The 24,128-nt window shown below is 39.9% G+C and overlaps 1 protein-coding gene across 1 annotated transcript in view; it reads left to right on the top strand.

Moving 5' to 3' along the window:
* Nucleotides 1–23,593, top strand: part of LOC136857342 (transferrin) — a 111,820-nt gene extending 88,227 nt beyond the window's left edge. Inside the window, exons 13-15 of the mRNA XM_067135949.2 lie at nucleotides 3,686–3,816; nucleotides 10,222–10,365; nucleotides 20,089–23,593. Coding sequence (XP_066992050.2) covers nucleotides 3,686–3,816; nucleotides 10,222–10,365; nucleotides 20,089–20,184 — 371 coding nt within the window. The 3' untranslated portion in view covers nucleotides 20,185–23,593. The remainder of the gene's footprint in view (nucleotides 1–3,685; nucleotides 3,817–10,221; nucleotides 10,366–20,088) is intronic.
* Nucleotides 23,594–24,128: the final 535 nt, after the last annotated feature.

Here is a 24,128-nt window from a genome sequence, read left to right as displayed (position 1 = left end):
GGGTTAAGGTGTGCAGAAAGAAATACTAAGTGAGAGAATTGATAGGAGTAAACTAAGGTGGTTTGGACATGTAAAGAGGAAAAAAGAATACCAAAACAGATGATGGAGATAAAGTTTGAGGGAAAGAGAGTGAGAGGGAGACTTTGAACAGGGTGGGTCAATTCAGTAAAGAGGGGTGAAAGAAGAAGAAACCTGCAAAATGATGGAATAGGAATGGTGCAAGGGGAAAGGAAGGTGGAGAAGTGATATAAATGCCCTGACCTGGCAGGAGCTGGATACAGGGAAAGGAGTAGGATCCTGATTCATTTATCGTATGAGTTTTACGTGCAGAACGACAGTGTTTATACCAGATCGAAGGATGACAAATAAACATATATGTATAGTACTATAAGTACTATATACACATACCCACATGTGACAAGAAACAACAACAACATATCTATAATCTTAAATACAAACTATCCAGTCACTGTTCACGGAAGGTCTGGCCTGAACAAAGTCCAATGGATCACCTTCGTAGGCCTGCAGTCTGCACTCGAATGTGGTGTGTTGTATAGACAGAGAAGGAGCACCACAGTCACACTGGGGGGACGAAACCTTTCCCCATCCGAACAAGAACTCTGCACAGATTCTGGTATTTGGGTGGCTTCTATTGGGAGATGAAATCCTGGAACAGGGCTATTTTGTAGGAGAGAGGCCAAAGCAGATGGTCGGTGTTGGTAGTCTACTCCCCTTCCCATTCAGTGAATGGACTGATTTGATTCTCGGTTAATGCTTGGGCATAAAAAAAATAGGTGGATGTCTGGACTTCAGCCTGTCCCTCTGAAGGTCTAAGATGTCGTCGTGAATCGGAAGGTCCAGATTAGCCATGATCTTGTCATGTTCTCTGACAAGAGCGACTTTTCTCTGCAGGTGAGGTGGCATAATGTGGCCGAGGACAGTAAGTCAATATGCAGGAGTGGGCTACAGTCTCTGTTAATCTTTCTCATGGTATTGTTGAGCTGGGTGTCAATTAGCTTCACCTGAGGGCTGTTTAGCCATCCTGGGGCACAGTATTCAGTCACAGAGAAAACAAGACTCATAGCAGAGCCCCTTAGGTTTTCTGCAGAGGCACCCCATGATGTACCACAAAGCTTGACATACAATAACCTTGAAAGGAAATGACTGTGGTTCCACCTTATTCAATATCAATTGATTCTTAAAATCTTAAAACTTTTTTTCATTTAGGGCCATTAAAGACAATGTCAAGTAACTCTGAAAGCCTCTTTCTGTAGCCCAAAAACATTGCATTCTTTCTCTGGCCACCTGTCTTCTCTCTTCTGTCCAGCTGCTATTCTGCTTTTCTCATCATGAAAGCCCTTAAAGTTGTTGATCACTGATCTGAATTTTGATTGGTTAGAGATGTCCTTATCAGTCCCATGCTCTTGAGGTCCTTCCTTATTTCCTTGAACCATTTGTCCAAGTCGTTAGGTCAGTTGTCCAATGCATTAAAAATTTGCTTTGTTAGTTGATTGCATCCATCCTGAACAGATGTCCACAGAACTTGAGTCATCATTTCCTTACAGACTCCATCAGTCGTTCATTGTCCTATAGCTCTTCCCTTCCTCGGAGTCTACACTGTCCATCTGTTATTTTAGGACCCATTATTTTGCAAAGGATCTTGCGCTCATACTTCTATCAGTCCAGCCTTTCCTGTCATTCTGAGGCATTCACTTGCATACAGACACTCGGGTTTGATCACTGTGTTATAGTGCCTGAGTTTAGCTTTTCTTGAGATTGCCTATTTCTTGTATAGGACATGCATCCTATACAAAACTGCAGGTATTATCATCAATTTTTTTTTTTTTTGCTAGTTGCTTTACGTCGCACCGACACAGATAGGTCTTATGGCGACGATGGGACAGGAAAGGGCTAGGAGTGGGAAGGAAGCGGCCGTGGCCTTAATTAAGGTACAGTCCCGGCACTTGCCTGGTGTGAAAATGGGAAACCACAGAAAACCATTTTCAGGGCTGCCGACAGTGGGATTTGAACCTACTATCTCCTGAATACTGGATACTGGCCGCACTTAAGCGACTGAAGCTATCGAGCTCGGTATCATCATCATCATCATCATCATTACTATATACAAATCACATTTTTTGATACATATTTCATCCTTGTTGTAGGACTTCTTCAGCCAATACATTTGATGAAACCTACAGATACATGACTAAGAAAAGTTATTTTAAAAAACATTGGACATTGCACATAAATAATATTTTCCCATACTACCTGTTCATTACATAAAAAAAAAAAAGTTCAGTTAGAAAAGTTTCATACATAAAATTGTTTTCTTAAAACAAATTGTCCCAATAAAAATTATTGATTAGATGAATGAAAAACATAACAGTCTTCATTAATTACAGTGCTTACTAAAATTGTTGTGACTCATTGGAATGGAACATAATCTTACTGTCCTCACCAGAAATAATTTAAAAAATCTTTGGTCCATCGTTAAAACATGGAGAAAGTACCGCCAACATGGAACAATGTAAACTTTAGGTGAATAGTGGTGGTGGTGATTATTATTGTTTTACGGGCAACTGCCCTCTAAATAACACTAATAAGAGAGAAAATATAGAAGGGATCCATCACTTTCAAAAATGAAGATATCAGCAAAAGAAAGACAAGGGCTACAAAAGGTGTGAAAATGAAAGACACCCTTGGATTCGCAAACCTAATACCACAGGGTCGGAAAAAAACAAGAGTTGACCAAGGGAGGTCAGACAGGATAGATGAAAGTAAGGAGCCTGGCATAAGTAAGTGGAAGCAACACCAGGACTCAGCTGTGGACCCTGTGGTTGCCAACCCACACTCCCAAGATCAGAGCCCTTGGGCCCCCTTTTAGTCACTTACGACAGGCAGGGGATACCGTGGGTGATATTCTACTGCCCCCACCCACAGGGGGTATTAGGTTAATAACAGTGTGTTGTGCTCATAAAGAAAATTCCATGTTGTCATGCGGATCTGTTAACTGTTATGTTCATGTGTACAGGGGTAGAAAGGAACTTACCGAGCTTAATAGCTACAGTCGCTTAAGTGCGGCCAGTATCGAGTATTTGGGAGATAGAGGGCTCAAACCCCACTGTCGGCAGTCCTGAAGATGGTTTTCCCTGGTTTCCCATTTTTACATCAGGCGAATGCTGGGACTGTACCTTAATTAAGACCATGGCCGCTTCCTTCCTACTCCTAGCCCTTTCCTATCCCATCGTCACCATAAGACCTATCTGTATTGGTGCGATGTAAAAGCCAATTATAAGAAAAGAGTGGAATTATCTTCTGTGCTTACTTCATACCAATGTTTAATCTAACAGAGTTTCTGGCTATTGAGAATAGTACTGATTTTTAATTTGTAGGGCTGAAGGTGGTTATATGGTCTTAATAGATTAATTTAATACTGTTGAGTAAAATTAAATGTATGGTGACTGCAGAAAAGTAACTAAAATATTGATATATCTTGTCATTTATAACTTTGCAGTTATACTTGCAATATTAAAAAAATCAAAACAAATTGTTTTCATGGTACTACATAAATATGGAGGCAAAACAACGGAATTATAAGACACAAATTAGTTTTAAGGAGACAATTTTATTGACAACTGCATTCTACTGGACTTCAGTGCTGACTGCACTCTCCTGGTTTTAGATGGCAAAAATGATGCCTCATGGGCTGCTGGCCTGAAATCCAGTGATTACGTGTTGCTGTGCCCAGATGGAACCCGTAAGGATGTGGATCAGTATGCCTCCTGTCACCTAGCTGAGGTTCCTGCACATATGGTAAGTGGAGATGGAGATAATATAAGTTTAGGAAAGAAGCAAATAAGTGTCCTTGTTCTATTGTGTTTCCATGTTTGTCTTTGTCTCCTATTTCTGTTGCTCCCTCTTCCCGCACTGATCTGCCATTGTGTTCGTCCTATTGTGTTACTTTCTCCTAACTTGGAGATGGAGATATGTTTCTATGGGATTGTTTTAAGACTTTTCACTAAAAAAGGAGTGGTGGTGATTATTGTTTTAAGAGGAAGTACAACTAGGCAACCATCCCCTTTAGAACCCTAATCAGAGAGAAAAAAATGGAAGGGATCCGACACTTTGAAAAATGAAGGTATCGGCTAAAGAAGACAAGGGCCACAAAGGGCATAAAAATGAAAGACTCCCTAGGCCTTGAGTGCTCTAATACCGTTGAGGTCTGAAAAAACAAGAGTTGATCAATGGAGGTCAGGTAGGATAGATGAAAATGAGAAGTGGAAGCAATGCCATGATTCAGCTAAAGGCCCCGTGGTCGCCAACCCACGCTCCAAAGTTCAGAGCCCCTGGGGCCCCATTTAGTCACCTCTTACAACAGGCAGGGGATACCGTGTGTGTTAATTCTACCACTCCCACTCACAGGGGGTCTTCGTTTCTCATTTGGAACCGAATTGTTGCTACAATCTTCATCGGAACTACACAATGAACTATCACAATAATCCATGTTTACAACAACACTGTACAACTACAGCATGCCATAACAATATCTGAACCAATAACAAAAACAAAAAAAGAAGGAAATATTTAACAGGACTCAATAACTGTAACTTTAGACAATCTTTGGGGTTTATACCATGAGAAGGAATGCAAACTACTTTGTTAAGGTGTCAGTCAGTTCACTTCCTCATATGAGAGAGAGAGGGCAGTGGGGGGTTGGCAGAACCTGAACTACTAGTTTACTTGTACCGAAGTGGGCATTAAAAGTTGCAGAAGAATACAAGAAATGTTCCCCTGCAAAACGCCAAAAGCACTTTAACGTTAATGCCTTTAAGGTAATACATGATTTTGAAATAATTTCTCATGGGTTCATGTTTTTCTTTATCAACTAAACCTGCGGCCACTGAATTAGGCAGGTGAGAAGAACCGTGCTGTTGTCAGATATGGGATTCTCTCCTTTTTCAATATTTTTGTCCCTTATTCTGAAAGAAGTGTGCTCGGGATGACAAATGACCCATCCTGTTTCCCTATATTATTTAACTCTTTTAGTTATCTCCAATTTTTACCTCACAGTATCCTCCCCCAAAATATTTTAATAATCACATACAATGTTGATGAATTCCATAACTTACTACTTCCAACAGACGGCACCATAATCAATTCCATGATTCAGTATTTGAAACCTTAAAGGCAAGGTGACAAAGAGAGGGTTCAACTTTCAGTTCAAACTGTGAAGAGCACATAAATGACAAAATTTCAGTTCAAAAATGTCTCCTTCATCACCTTCTGCAACAGCTTTCTGAAGGAAAGGCTAACACTTTTAGAGGAAATTCACTCATCAAAGAAATATGATACATTGTACAGTGTTGGTCGTGGTTGGCAGATGGAGAGTAGGTTTTGGCCTATAAGTGGCCACAGCTGGTCTGTGGTCCGACAACTCGGTATTCCGTCTGACCAATCGAGAAGAGGAGGGGTGATCACAGCTCTATCGTGACTCTATGCCTCTGTATTTGGGAGACAGAGAAGGGTTGGTCACCACTGTCGACTGTTCTGAGAATGGTTTTCTGTGGTTTTCCATTCCCCTGCACCAAGGCGAATGCCAGGACAGTTCCTAGTATAGGTCACGGCAGCCAACCTCCTCACCTTCTCCGAACATGTCCTTCGCCGAAATAAATCTCCCTGGTGTGAGATGGCGTTACCCTATAGGAGGCTCGCCTTCTCCTTCAGGGACAGAATCAAAATTTGTGTAGATAGATAGATATTGGTCATCTTGGAAAATGTTAAAAGACAGTATGAGGCTAATGTTTACTTATCATGGAACAAGTGTTATAACTTATAAGTTTAGTTTAATAAAGTATAAACTAAATGCAAAGTGATATATGTTGGGAATGAAGAATGAAAGACTTCCATAGACCATTGGGATCAATATGTCAATAGAGTTAACGAAGCGAAGTTGGATACGTGTACGAGATGAAATGGTGAGGGGCGAAGGTGACCAGACATAGAGCTAACCATTCAATCCCTTGCTGCCGAGGTTACAGATAATGGAAGACTACCTACCAGTCTTTCAAGGGCCTTCAAGGCCTGTGTAGAGATGACTGCTTTTATTTTTTGAACTAATAACGAATGGTTAGATAAAATATCACTTCATATCAGTCTGGATAAACTAAATGTTAAGGGATATATGATGGGAAGGAAAAATGACAGATTTCCTCAGGCCAGTTATCTAGAGTTGACCAAGTGAGGTTGGATATGAAAATTATAGCAGAAATCTGGCACAAGTAAATGAAATGGCGTATGGCTTTTAGTGCCAGGAGTGTCCGAGGACATGTTCAGCTTGCCAGGTGCAGGTCTTTTGATTTGATGCTCGTACGTGAACTGTGTCTGGCACAAGTAAGTGGATGCAATAGCAGACTTAGCTTGGTTCCCACACGGTCAAACATGTGAGCCCCTGGGGAAAAGATAGGTGTAACACAGATGAAAACTGTAATGAAAAACCACTAAATTAAGAATGAACTAATTTCATTCAATAAATTCAAGATACTTTCCAGTCTCCATTAGAGGTACTGCTGAATACATTGTTTTAGACAGTTCCATGAACAATTTCATAATGAGTCTAGATCTTGAGGGATTGATAGCGCTAAGGGTGTAAGAAGTCTGTTGCAAAGTAGAAGAATACAAAAAGTGGTGCCAGCTAAGAAGTCGCGACATAAGAATTTCCATCGCCAAACAAGTGGCTCAAGTCTAGACAAGGACTTAGTAGTTCTGAGTGGTAGGATGCCATTAAACTGCAGGGTATTGTAGCTCCTGTGAAGAAGGAGTCAGGAGGGCACTCGTTGCAGACGCAGCAATGAGATTAAACCTCTTGCACTCATTCTTGTCCCTTGCAAGTATGGGCATCTCCTGAGGAACATCAGGCATCATCCGATCAAGAGCAAGATAACATCAGCCCTAGTCATCAAAACTTCAAGGCTTTTAAGGAAGTCCACTGCATTGTAACCAAGGAACGTAATCATAGAACTGACCTGGTGAACGATAAGAACAAGTTCAGGTTTTATCATAAATCAAAGTTTTTTTTTATTATTTGAAATTGATATGAGTTATGAGCCCATGACAAGCTATTTCAAAAACACATACAACCTTAAATATGCTACAGTTCTTTAGCTTCTGGTCAGCTTTAAGGGAACAATCCCCAAATTCTTGTGTGGTTTTTGAGACCACATTAAAGTAAGGAAAGAACTTGTTCAGGACATAGGTCAACTACAGGGACATTATTTTATCTATTCGGGGACCGGGCGAGTTGGCCGTGCGCGTAGAGGTGCGCGGCTGTGAGCTTGCATCCGGGAGATAGTAGGTTCGAATCCCACTATCGGCAGCCCTGAAGATGGTTTTCCGTGGTTTCCCATTTTCACACCAGGCAAATGCTGGGGCTGTACCTTAATTAAGGCCACGGCCGCTTCCTTCCAACTCCTAGGCCTTTCCTATCCCATCATCGCCATAAGACCTATCTGTGTCGGTGCGACGTAAAGCCCCTAGCAAAAAAAAAAAAAAAAATCTATACAGGGGATTCTCACTCGCCCGATCACCTGCACTGCGAGCCAGTCTCCCGCCAAGCAATTTGCTGTTATGTGCTTCTCGGCAACACAAACTCCCCTCCTATGCACTCTGCTGAGAGCTTTATCAGCGTAAGGTTTAGTTTAGTTAAATCCACATGTTTGTGCTCAGTGTGTTGTTCCAATGGCATTTTCATTACGTAAGCGTGTGTATATACATAATATCATCATAAAGTACAGGAAATCTTGGGCGAAAACACGTGCTGGCCACATTACGGCAAAGTGCTTGGTGGCAGACAGGCTCGCAGCGCAGGCAACCAGATGAATGAGAATCCCCCCAATAGATAAAATAATGTCCCTGTAGCATGAAGGGCTCCTTTCACATTTTAAGAGATCATTTGCATACTTCACATTTAAAAAAAAGCCATAAATATTTTCTTGGTATACTTAATTATGTAATTTGACTTTTTTTTTTTTGCGTGGTATACTTTGTTGTAATGGCAACCCATAAAATGGGAAGTAATTAAATTAACACATTGAACACAGAGCCCAAACATTGTTCTGGCTGCCTTATTTACTGCCACACACAGAGCCTGAGCAGCACTTAGGCTTGAATTTCTTAATGAATAAATCATCATATACACTGAGTGGCCAAAAGTCATGGGAAGGGGTGTCCCATTAAAAAATGTGCTGTGTATGACCCCTGAGCATTGCGGTTAGCTGCAGTGCAGATGAGCAGTCTGTCACAGACACCAGTGTTGTGAAGATGGCAACACGTCGCAAGTTAACCGACTTCGAACGTGGGATGATCAACAACACATAGGGCATAGAATTGCGGAGATTACACATGAATTTGGGTTTCTGAGGTCAACAGAGTCGAGGGTGGATCTTCAATATCGCAGAGAGAATGTTACCACCTGCATAAACCCCCGCATGGGAAGACCACAGGTGTTTAACGAACAGACATCACATCACCGCCGCAGAACCATACTGGGCGCTCGATGGGCGACTGTGAGTCAGAGCACCACCCAGTTGAATGTTGGGAGTCAGGAACCCATTTCTACTAAGACTGTAAGGAGCAATTGCACTGCATAGGCTTCACCAGCTGACAACCAACTCGCTTCCCTTTGCTGACATCTCGACACAGAGCTCAACGATCTGCATGGGCCCGCGAACATCGACAATGGACCATGGAACAGTGGCGGCATGTGGTATGGTCTGATGAATTCCGGTTCCAGTTGTATCCAGCTGATGGGCGCGTGAGAGTGAGGCATATGCCCCATGAAGCTATGGATCCTGCGTGTCAACAAGGTTGTGTCCAGGCGGAGGTGGCTCAGTTCTGGTCTGGGCGGCGTTCTCGTGGTCGCAATTAGGCCCCATTATCCAGCTGCAGGGAGCGTGACAGGTGCACGTTATGTGGACATTCTTTCAGACAATCTGCATCCCTTTCTGGCCCTGATGGAGATGCCATGTTTCAACAGGACAATGCGCGATGTCACCGTTCGGTGGTGGCACGCAGGTGGTTGGAGGAGCACTCCAGTGAAGTTACAACCATGGATTGGCCTTCCGGATCCCCCGATCTTAATCCAATCAAGCATTTATGGGATGCTGTTGATAATGGTCTATGGTCCATGAACCCCGCACCAACTACACAAGAACAATGTGGGTAGCAGTGCAAAATATGTGGTTCCAGATCTGTCCAGAATGATTCCAAGACTTTGTAGAGTCGATGCCTCAACATACTGCTGGTGTTTTGAGGGCTTGCAGAGGAGCAGCTCGTTATTAACAACACATTCAGTGTCTTCCCATGACTTTTGGCCACTCAGTGAATTAGAAATACTTCCATACCTCTTCTCGTACACATGAATGACAGCATTGCAGTTCCTTTTACTGCTGCTAGCTGGAAATACTAACTATTGCTGGATAGAACACAAACTCTTGTTTTGAAGGCTAGCATGTACATGTTCCATGCAATTTGTTTTCCCTCCCGTCCCTATGATGAAATCACAGTGTCTTGATTTTGTGAGTGATAGTGAGCCAGAAACCCTGATAAATTGCATGCCTGGATCCAAACTGGATGAAAAATTACTGAAAAAGATTGAAACATGATCAAGGAAAGAGACACAATGGCATTGCCAAAGCTGCAGTATACCTCTCTGTTTACCCAAACGTTCCAAAGTTTTCTTAATTTGGACTGTAGAAAATGGATCACCTTTACCTATCACATATTTCTTTTAGATATCCTGTAAATACTAATGTAACAATGTTAGATGTAGGACTATATTTGAAAGAAATTTTACATGAACTTAAGTGTGTGTCCAATCCTTGTCTCATTTCTCTATGGGGTCAAGTATGAAGATATATGAACTGAAAGAAATGTTTGAAAACTGACAAATGTGATAAATATATTGGCCAATTTTCATATTTTTATGTTGCAAATAAGAGAAAAAAATCAGTTCAGTGTTGAGACAGATAATTATAAGTTTGGATACAGAAATAATAATTTGTTTAGCTCAGAACTATAGCAGTTATAAAGCCCCAAAGTATGGCTAAAATGCTCACTATATAGCAATTAACATCTTATAAATATCCCAGTGTTCAATGTCTTGAATTAAAGACAGGTAAAATATTCTTTTTCTGACCACTCTTTGTGTTGTTCATGCTGTAGATTGTGACCAGTGTCAGTAAGACAGCTACAGAAATAGATGCCATTCGTCATGCCTTGGTGGATGCTGGCAAGCTGTACAGCTCTCGACCTGAGCTGTTCCGTCTGTTTGGAACGTACAACGGCAAGAAAGATTTGCTCTTCAAGGTGAGTTCATTCTACCTTTTTTTTAAATTCCATTAGGCTTGCTTTTTAAACCAACTTCTAGAGCTGTACAAGCCAGCTACAATAAGAGTCTCTACCTCAGATAAAAATTGTATTTTGCAGGAAGGGGACAAAGTTTCAAAAATTCAGCTATTTGCCGTAAAGTTTAGAGCCACACTGTGATTTGAACATAGGTGACACTATCGCTATATTATTAGGTTAAATAACAATGCTTTTAAATGTTAATTAACAACAGGAAAAAAGTATTTGTGTTGCCCAAACTAGGCGTTTCTACAACAATCGGTACTTCTAGAAAATTTCATAGATTTTAAAGCAAACATTCTTTTTTACTTTTTTGACAATAAAATCAAAATTACTGAATAACTAACTGTGATGCAATTTTGATTTATTGCTGTATTGTTTCTAATACACTATATTTTAAATTAGCAAGGATAAAATATGCCTTGAAAAATATTTTGCAAAAGCATTTAGCGCATTTAATAACGAGTAAAACATACAGCCAGTGTCTCCACGCCGAGTGTTGGGCAGCGGTAAACAGCCTGACCCACTGTAAGGACCAACGGCTAAGGGAGGATGAGTCCTTTTAGAAGGGAAATGAGCCCTCTGTGGAGGAAATGCCACTGAAACCCCATACCAACTGTAGCGTCTGTACTTCAGAGGAGCAGCTACAAAAGGCGTCTGTTCTCCATGTTAGGAGCAGCCTACAAGTTTCGGCTGGCAGTAGCTCTAAAATGCCTTTGGGAGTGGCAAACCTATCGTAATAAAAACCTATATAATGACAAGTGTACTGAAGCCTCAGAAAATGCTAGGGCGTTCCCCCACAAGCAACGTGTAATTCTTGTGATGCTGGGAAAAATGTGAGAAATGGGCGACCAGCAATAAAATACATCAAGATAGCGACCATCAATGTAGTGACACTAACAGGGAAAGTGGAAGAAATTGTAGATTTTATGGTTAACAAAGACACAGCATTGCTGGGAATCAGTGAGACCAAATGGAAAGGAAAAGCTGAGAGGAAACTAAAGAAAGGATACACCTTATACTATAGTGGAGGAAGAGAAGCCAAAAATGGTGTCGGTCTCATAATTAGAAAAGACCTAAAGGAATACCTAGAATTGGTGGAAAACATGAATAACAGGTTGATTAAGGTCAGATTGAGACTTGAAACTGGTGTTACAGATATAACTCAAGGGTATGCTCCACACAGAGGAAATACAGATATGGATTTAGAGGAAGACCTTGAATATCTGGAAGGCCATATACAGGACAAACAAGTTTTGATTATAAGAGATATGAATACCCAAGTAGGTCAGGAAAGAAAAGGAGATGAAGAGATTACAGGTCCATTTGGATATGGGACGAGAAACATGGTTGGAGATATTTTGGTACATTTTTGTAGAAGAAATGAGTTGATCATTGGTAACACATGGTTTTGAAAGAAAAACAGTCAGAAGATACCAAGATATAGTTGGGATAACAAAATCAAAACTCTGATAGATTACATTTTGGTCAAGAAGGGTAACGGGAAAATGTTGGTAGATGTAACAGCCCTCCAAAGTGAATCTTTTGAAGGAGATCATAGAGTTGTAATAGTTAGGTTAAAGATGGGAAAGATACAAAAGATGACTGAGATTAGGCAGAGAAAGCTAAGGGTGTGGAAATTACAAGAGAAGAAAATAAATGAAGAGTTCCAGACACACATTAAAACAAGTATACCTAAGGAAGACATTGGAAGGGTTGAAGAAGAATGGGCATACCTTAAAACAGTCATGGTGGAGGCTGCAGAAAAGACCTGTGGAAGAGTATCAGGAAGTAAGAAAGATCAAGGAACGCCCTGGTGGAATGACAGGGTAAAAGATATACCTAAAGGAAGAAACAAGCTTGGAAAAGATGGCTGAGAAACAGACCAACAGAATGCAAAAGAGAATACAGGCACTGCAAGAAGGAGTGCTCCAAGGTAGTTCATGAAGAGAAAAAGAAATGCTGACAAAAATTCACTGAATCTCTGCAAGAAGATACAACCAGAAGCAAAAAAGATCTTATTCCAGTCGGTTAAAAAGAAGAAACACTCAGGTGAAGGTGCTAACTTTATTCAAAATGAACAGGAGGAAGTGATGACACAGAAGCAGGATATATTGCAGAGGTGGGGAAAATACTTTGAAAAGCTTTACAATGTGCAAAATGCCTTGGTATAAGGATAAATTGAAGAACCAGATTTAGTGCAGATGGAAGATAAGGAAATTGAGGTGTCTATGGCAGAGATTGAGTGGGCTACTAAAAGAATGAAACGAGCCAAGGCAGCTGGAATTGACAAGGTCACCACAGAAATGATAAAAGCAGCAGGAGCAGTTGGTCTACAGTGGTTGTATACACTCTTCAGAGTGATATGGAGAGAAAAGAATGTTCCAAAAGAATGAACGAAAGGGGTCATTATACCAATTTTCAAGAAAGGAGACAGGAATCAGTGTGAAAATTACAGAGGAGTGACACTAATACCTCATACAGCTAAGAACCTTGAAAGAATCTTGGATAAACAAATAAGAGAGTAGAGGGAAAATTGGCAGAACACCAGTATGGATTCAGAAGAGGCAGGTCCACATCTGACACAATATTTACATTGCATCAAATGATGGAAAGGTATTGGGAATATATATGACAATGTCCCAAGGAATTTGGTATGGAAAACATTAACAGAGGCATAGATTGTGAATGAAACAATGCAGATGGTAATAGCATTGCAAAAGCTGTGTTAGAACCAAAGTGGTCTAGAGAAATTAATTTCATTTTATGGGTCTGTATTGAACTTTGATTAAACCAAATTAAATAATAAGTGAATTATTCCACCTTTTCAATATAAATTAAACAGTGTTCATTAAATAAACATTTAATGGGACTAGTTTCAACCTATTTAAAGGTCATCTTCAGCCATATCACTTGTAGAACAAAGTATTTGATATACAGTTGTTTTAAAGATGGCCTTTAAAATTGTTTATAGAATTTTTTGAAAACACATTTGTTGTAAGGAATTAGTTCACTTAGCTGTAAGAATATATGAGAAGAAGTCTTAAAATATTTAATTTGTATTGAAAAGGTGGAAAAACTCGCTTATTATTTTGTTTAGAACCAAAGTGGGTCAAACTGAATGGTTCAGAGTTGAGACAGGCTTAAGACAGTGAAGTGTACTGTCTCCCTTCCTCTTCATTATCATCATGGATAGAATTCTACATAATATCAAAGAGAAGGTGATGGGCAAGCAAGTAAAGTCTATGCTCTTTGCTGATGACATTGTAGTTTGGGGAGATATTGAAGAGGAAGTACAGACACAAGTTGATTTATGGAATGAGGAGATAAGAAATTTTGGAATGAAGATTAGTACTGCGAAAAGCAAGACTTTGATCATGACGAGAAGTAACAGAAAATCCAGGGGAGTGATCATCATCATCATCATCATCATTTCAAATTATCCAGCTGTAGCCAGGTAGGGGCAAATATGGTTCCTCTCCTTTCCGAGGCACCAATCTGCTTTATCCATATAGACTATTGTTATGATGGGCTCGCCATACCCAGGGGAGTGATAAAAATAGAAAATGAACCTCCTGAAGTAGTGAAAAATTTTAAATATCTGGGCAGCATGATTTCACAACATGGAAATTTGGATGGAGACATTGATTTAAGAATACAGCAGTCTGCAAGTTTCTACCAGTGTTGAGAGACATTGTATGGAACAAAGATGTGCCAATGACATGCAAGAGGGTTTTATACTCGTCCTATTATAAACCTATACTGACCTATGCTTCAGCAGCCTGGACGTTGACTAAGCGGAACCTAAGTAAGGAGCTGAAATGAGGTTCTTGAGGACCATACAGAGAAAGACAAGACGAGATAGAATACGAAATGAGAAAATATGGAGAAGCGTGAGAGTGTGTAAACTTCAAGTAGAGACTGATATAGCAAAGCTAAAATGGTTTGACACATGATAAGAATGCCAGGAGAGAAAATACCAAAGAGAACATTCATGGATATAGAGACTGGAAAGAGGCCCAGGGGACGGCCTAGAATGAGATGGAGGAGCTCTGTTGTGGACTGTATTGCAAATAGAGAAGTCGACAGCAATAAAGTACTAGAAGAGGAATGGTGGAAAGATCAAGTAAGGTGGAGGGCTTTGGTACACTACCCTACCCAGAGAGAATCTGGAAAAGTGAAATGATGATGATTTAGTGTACCGCGGTTTGCACAGCAGCGCTCCTTGGGATCTGTTCTGCAGGCGCGACATGTTCTGCGTGTGCTAGGTTCTTCCATTTGAAAGTAATATCAAACAACTTATACCATGGTTTTCCCCAGCCTTGTCTAGAAAAAATAAAACTCAGAAAATGCTTGGCCGTTTGTGAAATAATTTTTCAAGGAACATTTCATCCTTGCTAATTTAAAATATAGTGTGTTAGAAACAATCCTCGAATACTGTAAATCAAAAGTGCATCACATTTAGTTATTTTGTATTTTATTGTCAAAAAAGTTAACATTTTTTTTGCTTAAAAATCTGCAAAATGTTATAGGTGCAACCATTCTCATAGATATGCCTCGTTTGGGCCAAACAAATACTTCCCATTGTTAATTAACAGTTAAATACATTGCTATTTAGTGGTGGCAGTGGTGGTGATAATTGTGGGCAACAATTTTCTATTAACATTAAATCAGAGGGGAAAAAAATGGAAGGGGCAGGCACTTCAAAAAATTAAGATATAGGCCATAGAAAGACAACAGCCATACAGGGCGTGAAAATGAAAGACTCCCTAGGATTCGCAAACCTAATACCACTGGGGTTGGAAAAGAACAAGAGTTGACCAAGGGAGGTCAGATAGGATAGATGAAAGTGAGGAGCCTAGCACAAGTAAGTGGAAGCATTTCCAGGACTCAGCTACGGGCTCCATGGTTGCCAACCCACACTCCCAAATTTTTGCTAGTGGCTTTACGTCACACCAACACAGATAGGTCTTATGGCGACGATGGGATAGGAAAGGCCTGGGAGTTGGAAAGAAGCGGCCGTGGCTTTAATTAAGGTACAACCCCAGCATTTGCCTGGTGTGAAAATGGGAAACCATGGAAAACCATCTTCAGGGCTGCCGACAGTGGGATTCGAACCCACTATCTCCCGGATGGAAGTTCACAGCCGTGCGCTCCTAACCGCATGGCCAACTCGCCCGGTCACTCCCAAATTAAGAGCCCCTAGGGACCCTTTTAGTCGCCTCTTATGACAGGCAGGGGATACCATGGGTGTTATTATATCACTTCCACTCACAGAGGGACATTGTTATTTAACCTAATAACATAGTGATAGTGTCGCCTATGTTCAAATTATAGTGTGTCCCTAAACTTTCTGGCAAAAATAGTTCTGCATAAAGAAATTACACTTGCATAGATTTTATAGTAAAATACATTCTTTTTTGGGAGACATAACTTGATCAAAAGTGACACAAGACACCATTATCTACAGCTGCATAACCCATACAAGTACTCTACCATGGTCACAGTTACAATAAACCATTGTTCAGTAAAACTTCAGTGTGAAAAATAAGCCTATTTATGTATTACGTGCTTCACTTATGCACTTTAAACACTGTTCGGGCAAATAATAATTGTAAGTTAAATAGTTATGCAGTAGTAATAAAACAATAATGTCTGAGAGTAATCTCTCAGTAGCCAACACATGGCATAAGAGAACATTCCTCTAAAAGAGACCGAGGAATGTTGGATAGTGTAATATTACAAATAATATTTTTCATTTACATGTCTGTTATAAAAAACAGTATTCTGCGCATGATGTTTTCGTAAAAACGGCTCCATTATTTAAGAGAGATCTTCTGTCTTCTTGCAGCAAGTGTAGGATACAAAGAACAAGAGGAGAGTTGGGATATAAAATTAAATAAGTTATACACTAACGGTAACTCAGCCCGCATGATGGCAATGATCTTTAAGGCGTCATCTCTATTTGGTTTTATACTGCGATTAACCGGTTGGTTGAAAACATTTCAACATCAGAATGTTGGCCGCCAGAGTAGGAAAGGTGATGATGCACAATTTATAATCACCTCGTATGGAGTAAAGGTCCAGCGAATGGCGACATTAAGCCTTAAGCAGACTGCTTGGTGCTATTCGACAGGAGTAGGCTATCCTACTATCATATATCACGTCATTGATTTCAACTCATTAACTCCTCTGATGAGGTTGACGTCAGGAAGGGCATCCAGTCGTAAGAAGGTGCTACAAAGGATTCATCTCACTTCACACCCGACACCGAAGGGAAATGAGACAAGGATTAGACATACATACATGCATGCGTACACTAACGGTAACTTGTTTTGTGCATGGTATTATTCTATGATATAATATGATACTTGATATGAAAGGAACTAAAAAAGGAAGGAGCAGAAGGGCTTGCAAAGTTTCATCTTTACAGACAACGTGGTGATCTGGGGTGAAATCAAATATGATGTGGAGGAAAATCTGCAGAAATGGAGTCAAGAGTTTGAGACATGATTTAAATATCAGCAAGGCTAAGACAGTGGTGATGAAGTTACAGAGGGGAAATGACAAACCACAAATCAGACTAAATGACACCAAACTGGACAGTGTTTCAAAGTTTTAAGTACTTGAGTAATACAGCATCAAAAGGCAACCTTGTAAAATATGAGGTGGATAGTCGAATTAGTAAGGCAGCTCAATTTTACCACCAAGTAAGACAACTGCTGTGGGATAAACAAGTACCATTGAAAGCTAAGATGACATTATATAAATCCTATTTTACACCCATCCTCACGAATAGCCTGGAAACTACCCCATTACCAAGACAACTCAAAACTCCATGCTGCATAAATTAAGTTCTTACACACCACGATACAGAAGACCAGGAAGGACAAGATCAGGAAAGAAAAAGTCAGAGAGGGGGTGGGAATAGGAACTCCCTCCTACAAATGATCCAGAAAACAAGACTGACGTGTTTGGCCATGAAAACAGGACGGCCAAGCTGAGTGGCTCACATGTTTGAGGCGCTGGCCTTCTGACCCCAACTTGGCAGGTTCGATCCTGGCTCAGTCCGGTGGTAGTTGAAGGTGCTCAAATACGAATACATCAGCCTCGTGTCAGCAACTGGAGATGGTCAACAATGATGATATGATGCTCTATGATATAATGGATAAATAAAGCCACTACCACTTCCAGAACACAAATAACTGGGATTGTTGAGAGGAGATCGTATCAATTAAAAAGGCGGTATGTGTGATGAAGAGGCATTATTAGTTGTTGTACTTTTCTATTTTTAAGAAGGATATTGTCTCCCATTTCTGTGATGTTACTTTACTGCCGGCAGTGGGGTTCGAACCTACTATCTTCCAAATACTGGATACTGGCCACACTTAAGTGACTGCAGCTATCGAGCTCGGTCTCCTATTTCTATTGCTCCTTACAGCTCCCTCGGTGGATCAGTGATAGAGTGTCGGCTTCTGAATCCAAAGATATAGTAGACATTTGAAGGACGGAAAAAAGTCCATTTGACACTCCATGTTGTACGATGTTGGGACGTAGAGGATCTCTAGTGACAAGTTTCGTGTTTACTTATCAAAATTTAAACTTCGTCAGAAGTTGCCCAAGAGCGTTCTGGCTTCTTTACCATTTGGTTGAGTAAAACAGAATATCGAAATTGACATGCAGGCAGCCTAAATAGCGTCACATCATAATGCTTTGCACAGGGTAGCCAAGACCAGGGTAGCACAAAATGGAGGGGGCAATAGGGACACTAGCCAGGGGTCATGGAGTTTCAAGGGGCCTTGAAATTTAATGGAATGATTATACTGGAAGCCCAACAAAACAAATGCTGGCTAAAAGCATCCATGTATGGTATTTAGTCTAAAATTTCATAACATGTCTTTTGATCTCTGTTTTCTAATCTATCATTGAATAATAATAATAATAATAATAATAATAATGATAATAATAATAATACTAATAATAATAATAATAATAATAATAATAATAATAATAATAATAATAATAATAATAATGATAATGATAATGATAATGATAATAATAATAATAATAATAATAATAATAATAATAATAATAATAATAATAATAATAATAATAATACTTTTATGTTCTTGTCCTGAGATGGTGCAGCTCTTTTCAGGCAGAGCTGCATGTACCACTTTAAGTATATATCAGCCCTCCTGCCATTCTTAAATCTCTGGCAGTACCAGTAATCAGCCTTAGAGGACTGCAGCTAATATCGCTAACTATTGCGCTACAGAGGTGGACAACACTATGGTTATTTGTGTCCGTCTTTGTCAATTTAATTTCAGATGACTGTTTTGGTTCAGCCAGTATTATCTTGAGCTTTTATCACTCTGTTTCTGAGAAAACGTAGTGTGTGATTTTGTGACTGCCAAAGTGAGAAAATTTGGGATGCCACCGACTTTGAATATAGAATACCACATCAATATGCCATTAGATGTGAATCCTATTTTTGAAATCTGCTACGGGAGAGTGGAAAATATTCAGACTTTTAAGGTGGTGGTTGTTGTTCTTATTTTTTCCTCTTCATGGCCTTTTTCCAACTATCTGGGGTCAGTGTGGGATCTAATACATGAGTAAATACGGCAGTATAAATCTTTTTTTTTTCCTTGCTTTACGTTGCACCGACACAGGTATGTCTTATGGCGATGATGGAATAGGAAAGGCCTAGGAACTGGAAAGAAGCGGCAATGGCCTTAATTAAGGTACAGCCCCGGCATTTGCCTGGTGTGAAAATGGGAAACCACAGAAAACCATCTACCAGGCTGCCGACAGTGGGGCTAGAACCCACTATCTCCCGATTACTGGATACTGGCCACCCTTAAGCGACTGCAGCTATCGAGCTTGGTAGTATAGATCTAGCCCTGTTTTATGGCCAGATGTCTTTCCAGATACCAACCCTGTGTGGAGAGATATATTCACTACTACATGTTTTTGTGGTTGTTGTAGTGTGATGTGTTATATATAAATGAAAATATGTACCTTTCTTTTACAATGTGCTTTACATCGCACCACCACAGATAGGTCTTGTGGCAATGATGGGATTGGAAAGGGCTAGGAGAGGAAAGGAAGCGGCAGTGGCCTTAACTGAGATACAGCCCCAGCATTTGCCTGGTATGAAAATGGGAAGCCAAGGAACACTCTCTTGAAGGCTGCCGACAGTGGGGTTCGAACTCACTATCTCTTAAATGCAAGCTGACAGCTAAGTGACCCAAACCCCACAGCCACTTACTCCGTGAAAATACGTATAAAGATGAACATAAAACCTACCCCCAAACTAGAAGAATTAATTATACGCAGGTAAAATCCCTAATATGGCTGGGAATTGAACCCAAGACCCTGTAAACTGAAAGCCATAATGCCGACTATTCAGCCAAGGAGATGAACTTGACTTGTAACTTTAAGTAATGATTTTCATATTTTACATTCTGATAAAAAGCATTCACCTTTTGCACCTTTTTGTTACTAATCTCTACATCCAGCCTTGCATTTAGCATTAGTTAATTTCCTAGGTAGGGAAGTTGTCCACAATATTTATTATTCCTTTCCCCAAATCTGTCAACTCATGTTGTTATGTGGCTTTTAATTCTTTAAAACTGTACTGATTTCTAAATAAACATACCTCTTCTTCTTCCCCAACAGGACACAGCAACTGGGTTCCATTCAATTAATGGTACTTTTCCACTAGAAGAACGTCACGGACAAATGCTGGAGCGCATTAAGACTTGTCAGCCCTAGTCCATTCAAGTTCTTACCACTTACACAGTGGCCATATTAGTCATATTTTGCAATAAGACTGAGTTTAACAAGAGTAAACATGAACCAAATGCTTTATGATCTGTCGCCATCCTCAACAAATATTCAGGAACTGGAAATCTGCACACCACCATTCTCATGATCTGAAGTGCACTCACAAGAGGTCTTCATAGTCTGTTGCAATTTTCCAAGTATTTTTACCTCATTGAGCAGACAGGTTGAGCTGTGATATTCATGTCCCAAGCATTAAAATTCCATTCCACTGAGGAAATGAAGACTTTATGACAGAAGTTCTATTGTTGAAATTACAAATTTAACAAACATACTGTACTAGACCCACAAATTAGGTGCAAACTGAATTAACCATTCACAAATTATTGAGAGTTCACAGTAATTGTATTTTAGAAGCAAATTGACATTATTAGTAGTAACTTTATTATTCTGGATATAACTCTATGATTAAAGGAAAGATAGCAACCTGCTGTAAATATTAGAATCAATTCAGTATAAAACTTGAGAGAGAAAAAATCAAATGGGTCTGTGTCGTGATGCCGACTGCAAGTTTTGTCGTAAAATACTACAGTCATCTGACGAAAAGTTGAGTGGATGCGGGGTACGAGGTGCGACGTGTAAACATGGTTGCTGCACACGTGCCTATCTCAAGTCTCAAGGCTTGACAATATATATATATATATATTTTTTTTTGCTATTTGCTTTACGTCGCACCGACACAGATATGTCTTATGGCAACGATGGTATAGGAAAGGCCTAGGAACTGGAAGGAAGTGGCCGTGACCTTAATTAAGGTACAGCCCCAGGATATGCCTGGTGTGAAAATGGGAAACCAAGGAAAACCATCTTCAGGGCTGCCGACAGTGGGGTTCGAACCCACTATCTCTCGATTACTGGATACTGGACGCACTTAAGCGATTGCAACTACTGAGCTCGGTGGCTTGACAATAAATATTGTCCATGGTGACTCTTGCAAACTGAGGTGGTGTCGTGAAGTTTCAAAGGGGTAGTGGAATTGTGTGTTACTTATACATTTACTATAATTAATAAGTATTGCATAATGAACAGAGAGCTCACATTGTCTGTCACGACTAATGTTTGTAGTATCTGTTACTCGTGCCATAACTACAAGCTGCCACTACTTCTTGTCAGATGCAGATAGTATGTAACACTTACCGGGTAATATTGAGGTAAAATACCTCGACAGTATAGATTTGAAATTTTATTAATGACATATAAAAAATATATACATTTTCAAGACAATTTTTCCATCAATGGGGCAGTACAAAACTCGCCTCACAACGTTTGGACGCCTTAACTTTTGAGACATTTCCGATACGTATTTTGATGCTCGATATTGGTGATTTCAGACTTTCTGCAATTCTGATAAGCCGCTCTATTTTTATGGATGCATTTTTGATAATTTTAGTTATTTATTGTCTATATGGCATGATTAGAGCCCTGTGAGGATATACAAAATATCATCCGCATCTGCTCCTCCTTCATCCTCACCTGCATTTGTGAATGATGATCCTTATCCGCGAATGGTTATTCATGGATATTATAAATATTTAACTACAGCATATTACACCCAAGGTATTGAAATGGATAGATCTGTTAACATAATACAATTCTACTACTACTACTACTACTACTACTACTTAGAAATTACCATAGTTGATATATATATTTATCTACTACTATTACTCAATTACCCAAGGTACTGAAATGGATAGATCTATTAACATAATACAATAGACCTGATACCTGGAATCAGACCCTCTACAGTCACAAGTTTATGAGGTATTTTCTCTCGCGACAACTACCGATGTATTGACCTTTATTCCTTCCTTCCATTAATTGGCCAATGGCCGTAGCCGTGTTGAAACACCGGATCCCGTGAGATCTCCGAAGTTAAGCAACATTGGGCGTGGTCAGGAGTTGGATGGGTTGCCACGTGCTGTTGGTGGGGGGTAAGGGAATGGAGGAGCGGAAAGGAACTGGCCACCCTACCACACGTAAACTCCGGCTCAGGAACACCTCTGCGGAGGTTCTGACCTGCCTTCGGGAAGAATAACCCTTACCTTATCCATTAATTGCGGGCAGGAGCCAGTTAGGCTTAGGTCAGATTTACGGCTTTATAGCCTTAAGGCTCTTTATATATCCCCATTCTCTCATACCACCATCAAAGGTTGCCTAACCACAAGCAAAAATAAGAATATATCTAACTGAAAATCAATAAACTTCATTATTTAGAAATTATCAGCAAAATTATCCGCACTGCCATACAGTTTGCACCCGCCAAGACACTAACTTTGCGGATATCCGCATCCGTGCAGGGCTCTAGGCATGATATTTTACTAAAGGAAAATATGTTTTGCACTTTTTCGCACCACAGTCTTCTCAAATCTTCACGATGTGATTTTGTGTTTGCTGTAAATGAGTAGAATCAAATGTCACTTCACAAGAGATTCCACCACACTGGAGGGCAGAGCTAAACTAATACCTTAAAATGGCAGCACTATTACAACACTCGAGGATGTACCCAGGTCGGACTCTTGTTGCTATATACAATGGTCTTCCCTCTTTAAAATGAGGTACTGAACACTGTTGTTGCACGAGTGGCCTAGAACTTCTTTTGATTTAAAAATACGGTTCTGAAACCATAGACATATTGTACTACGTCAAAAGAAGTATCTTTTTTTTCTTTTTTCTTTTTTTTTTCTAGTGGCTTTACGTCGCACCGACACAGATAGGTCTTATGGCGACAATGGGATAGGAAAGGCCTAGGAGTTGGAAGGAAGCGGCCGTGGCCTTAATTAAGGTACAGCCCCAGCATTTGCCTGGTGTGAAAATGGGAAACCACGGAAAACCATCTTCAGGGCTGCCGACAGTGGGATTCGAACCTACTATCTCCCGGATGCAAGCTCACAGCCGAGCGCCTCTACGCGCACGGCCAACTCGCCCGGTAAAAGAAGTATCTAGCAGAACACTAAAGCTGAGGCTGCAGTCAAGCTTTATTCTCATGCTGTATCAAAATATTACTTCAACATGGTGCAGCTATTAAAAAGGAAAGAAATTGTCAATAGAAAAAAAGAAAGGACTGCACTGCTGATATGCTTGTGGAAAATCAAAATGCAGAAAGGGTACAGGAACTGAATTCCTACAGGTTAAACAAGGAGATTTGGAGGAAAAATATCTTCAGGTGGCATCAGTACAAACTAGTATTCCCAGAAAAGAAGAAATAAAAATATAAACAATGATGTTAACACAAACAAAAAAGGACATTTATCAAGTCAATTTCTATTCTCTCAAAGGTGGGAATGGATTTCTCTGCACTTAATTCCTTGAATATATATTTAGATAGCCAAAAATCATTTTTTAAAAAAGAATTTAAACACGAGAAATTAAAATAACTTGGTTATCTAAAAGACTGCACTTGTACGTGATTGTTTCCTCAGCAACTTGGCACAGACTGCCTAATTGAGGAGCGCCGGAACAAAAAAATGATAAATTCAGAGTATGTAACAAACACTAATATTGTTATGATCGTTCAAGTCGGGTGCGGGGTGGTGACTATACAAAACAGAGTAATAGGAAGCACTATTCTGAGAGTTAATCAAATGCAAAAATATGTATTTTCAATACTAGGTTAATGTTTTTGTTTGACTTCCCTGTCTTTCCATACTCTGTATTTCTTTAAATTACATAGTTTTAGAACTAATGTTAGTACAGTGCCATCTTCTTTATATATATTTTTCTATAATAACTGTTGTTCTCCAATAAATATTTTGCTGGATTTATTGGTTTGTGATCCAACTGTCACACATCAGACACTTTTCTAAGGTGGATTTAATGAGTTATGATTAAGTGTGTTTGCAGCAACATAAGTGTTTAACACAAAAATACTCCCC

This window comes from Anabrus simplex, chromosome 1, assembly GCF_040414725.1.
Source record: "Anabrus simplex isolate iqAnaSimp1 chromosome 1, ASM4041472v1, whole genome shotgun sequence".
NCBI classification, from domain to species: Eukaryota; Metazoa; Arthropoda; class Insecta; order Orthoptera; family Tettigoniidae; genus Anabrus; species Anabrus simplex.
Note: the sequence above shows the minus strand (reverse complement) of the source record. Positions and strands in the feature narration are given on the sequence as shown.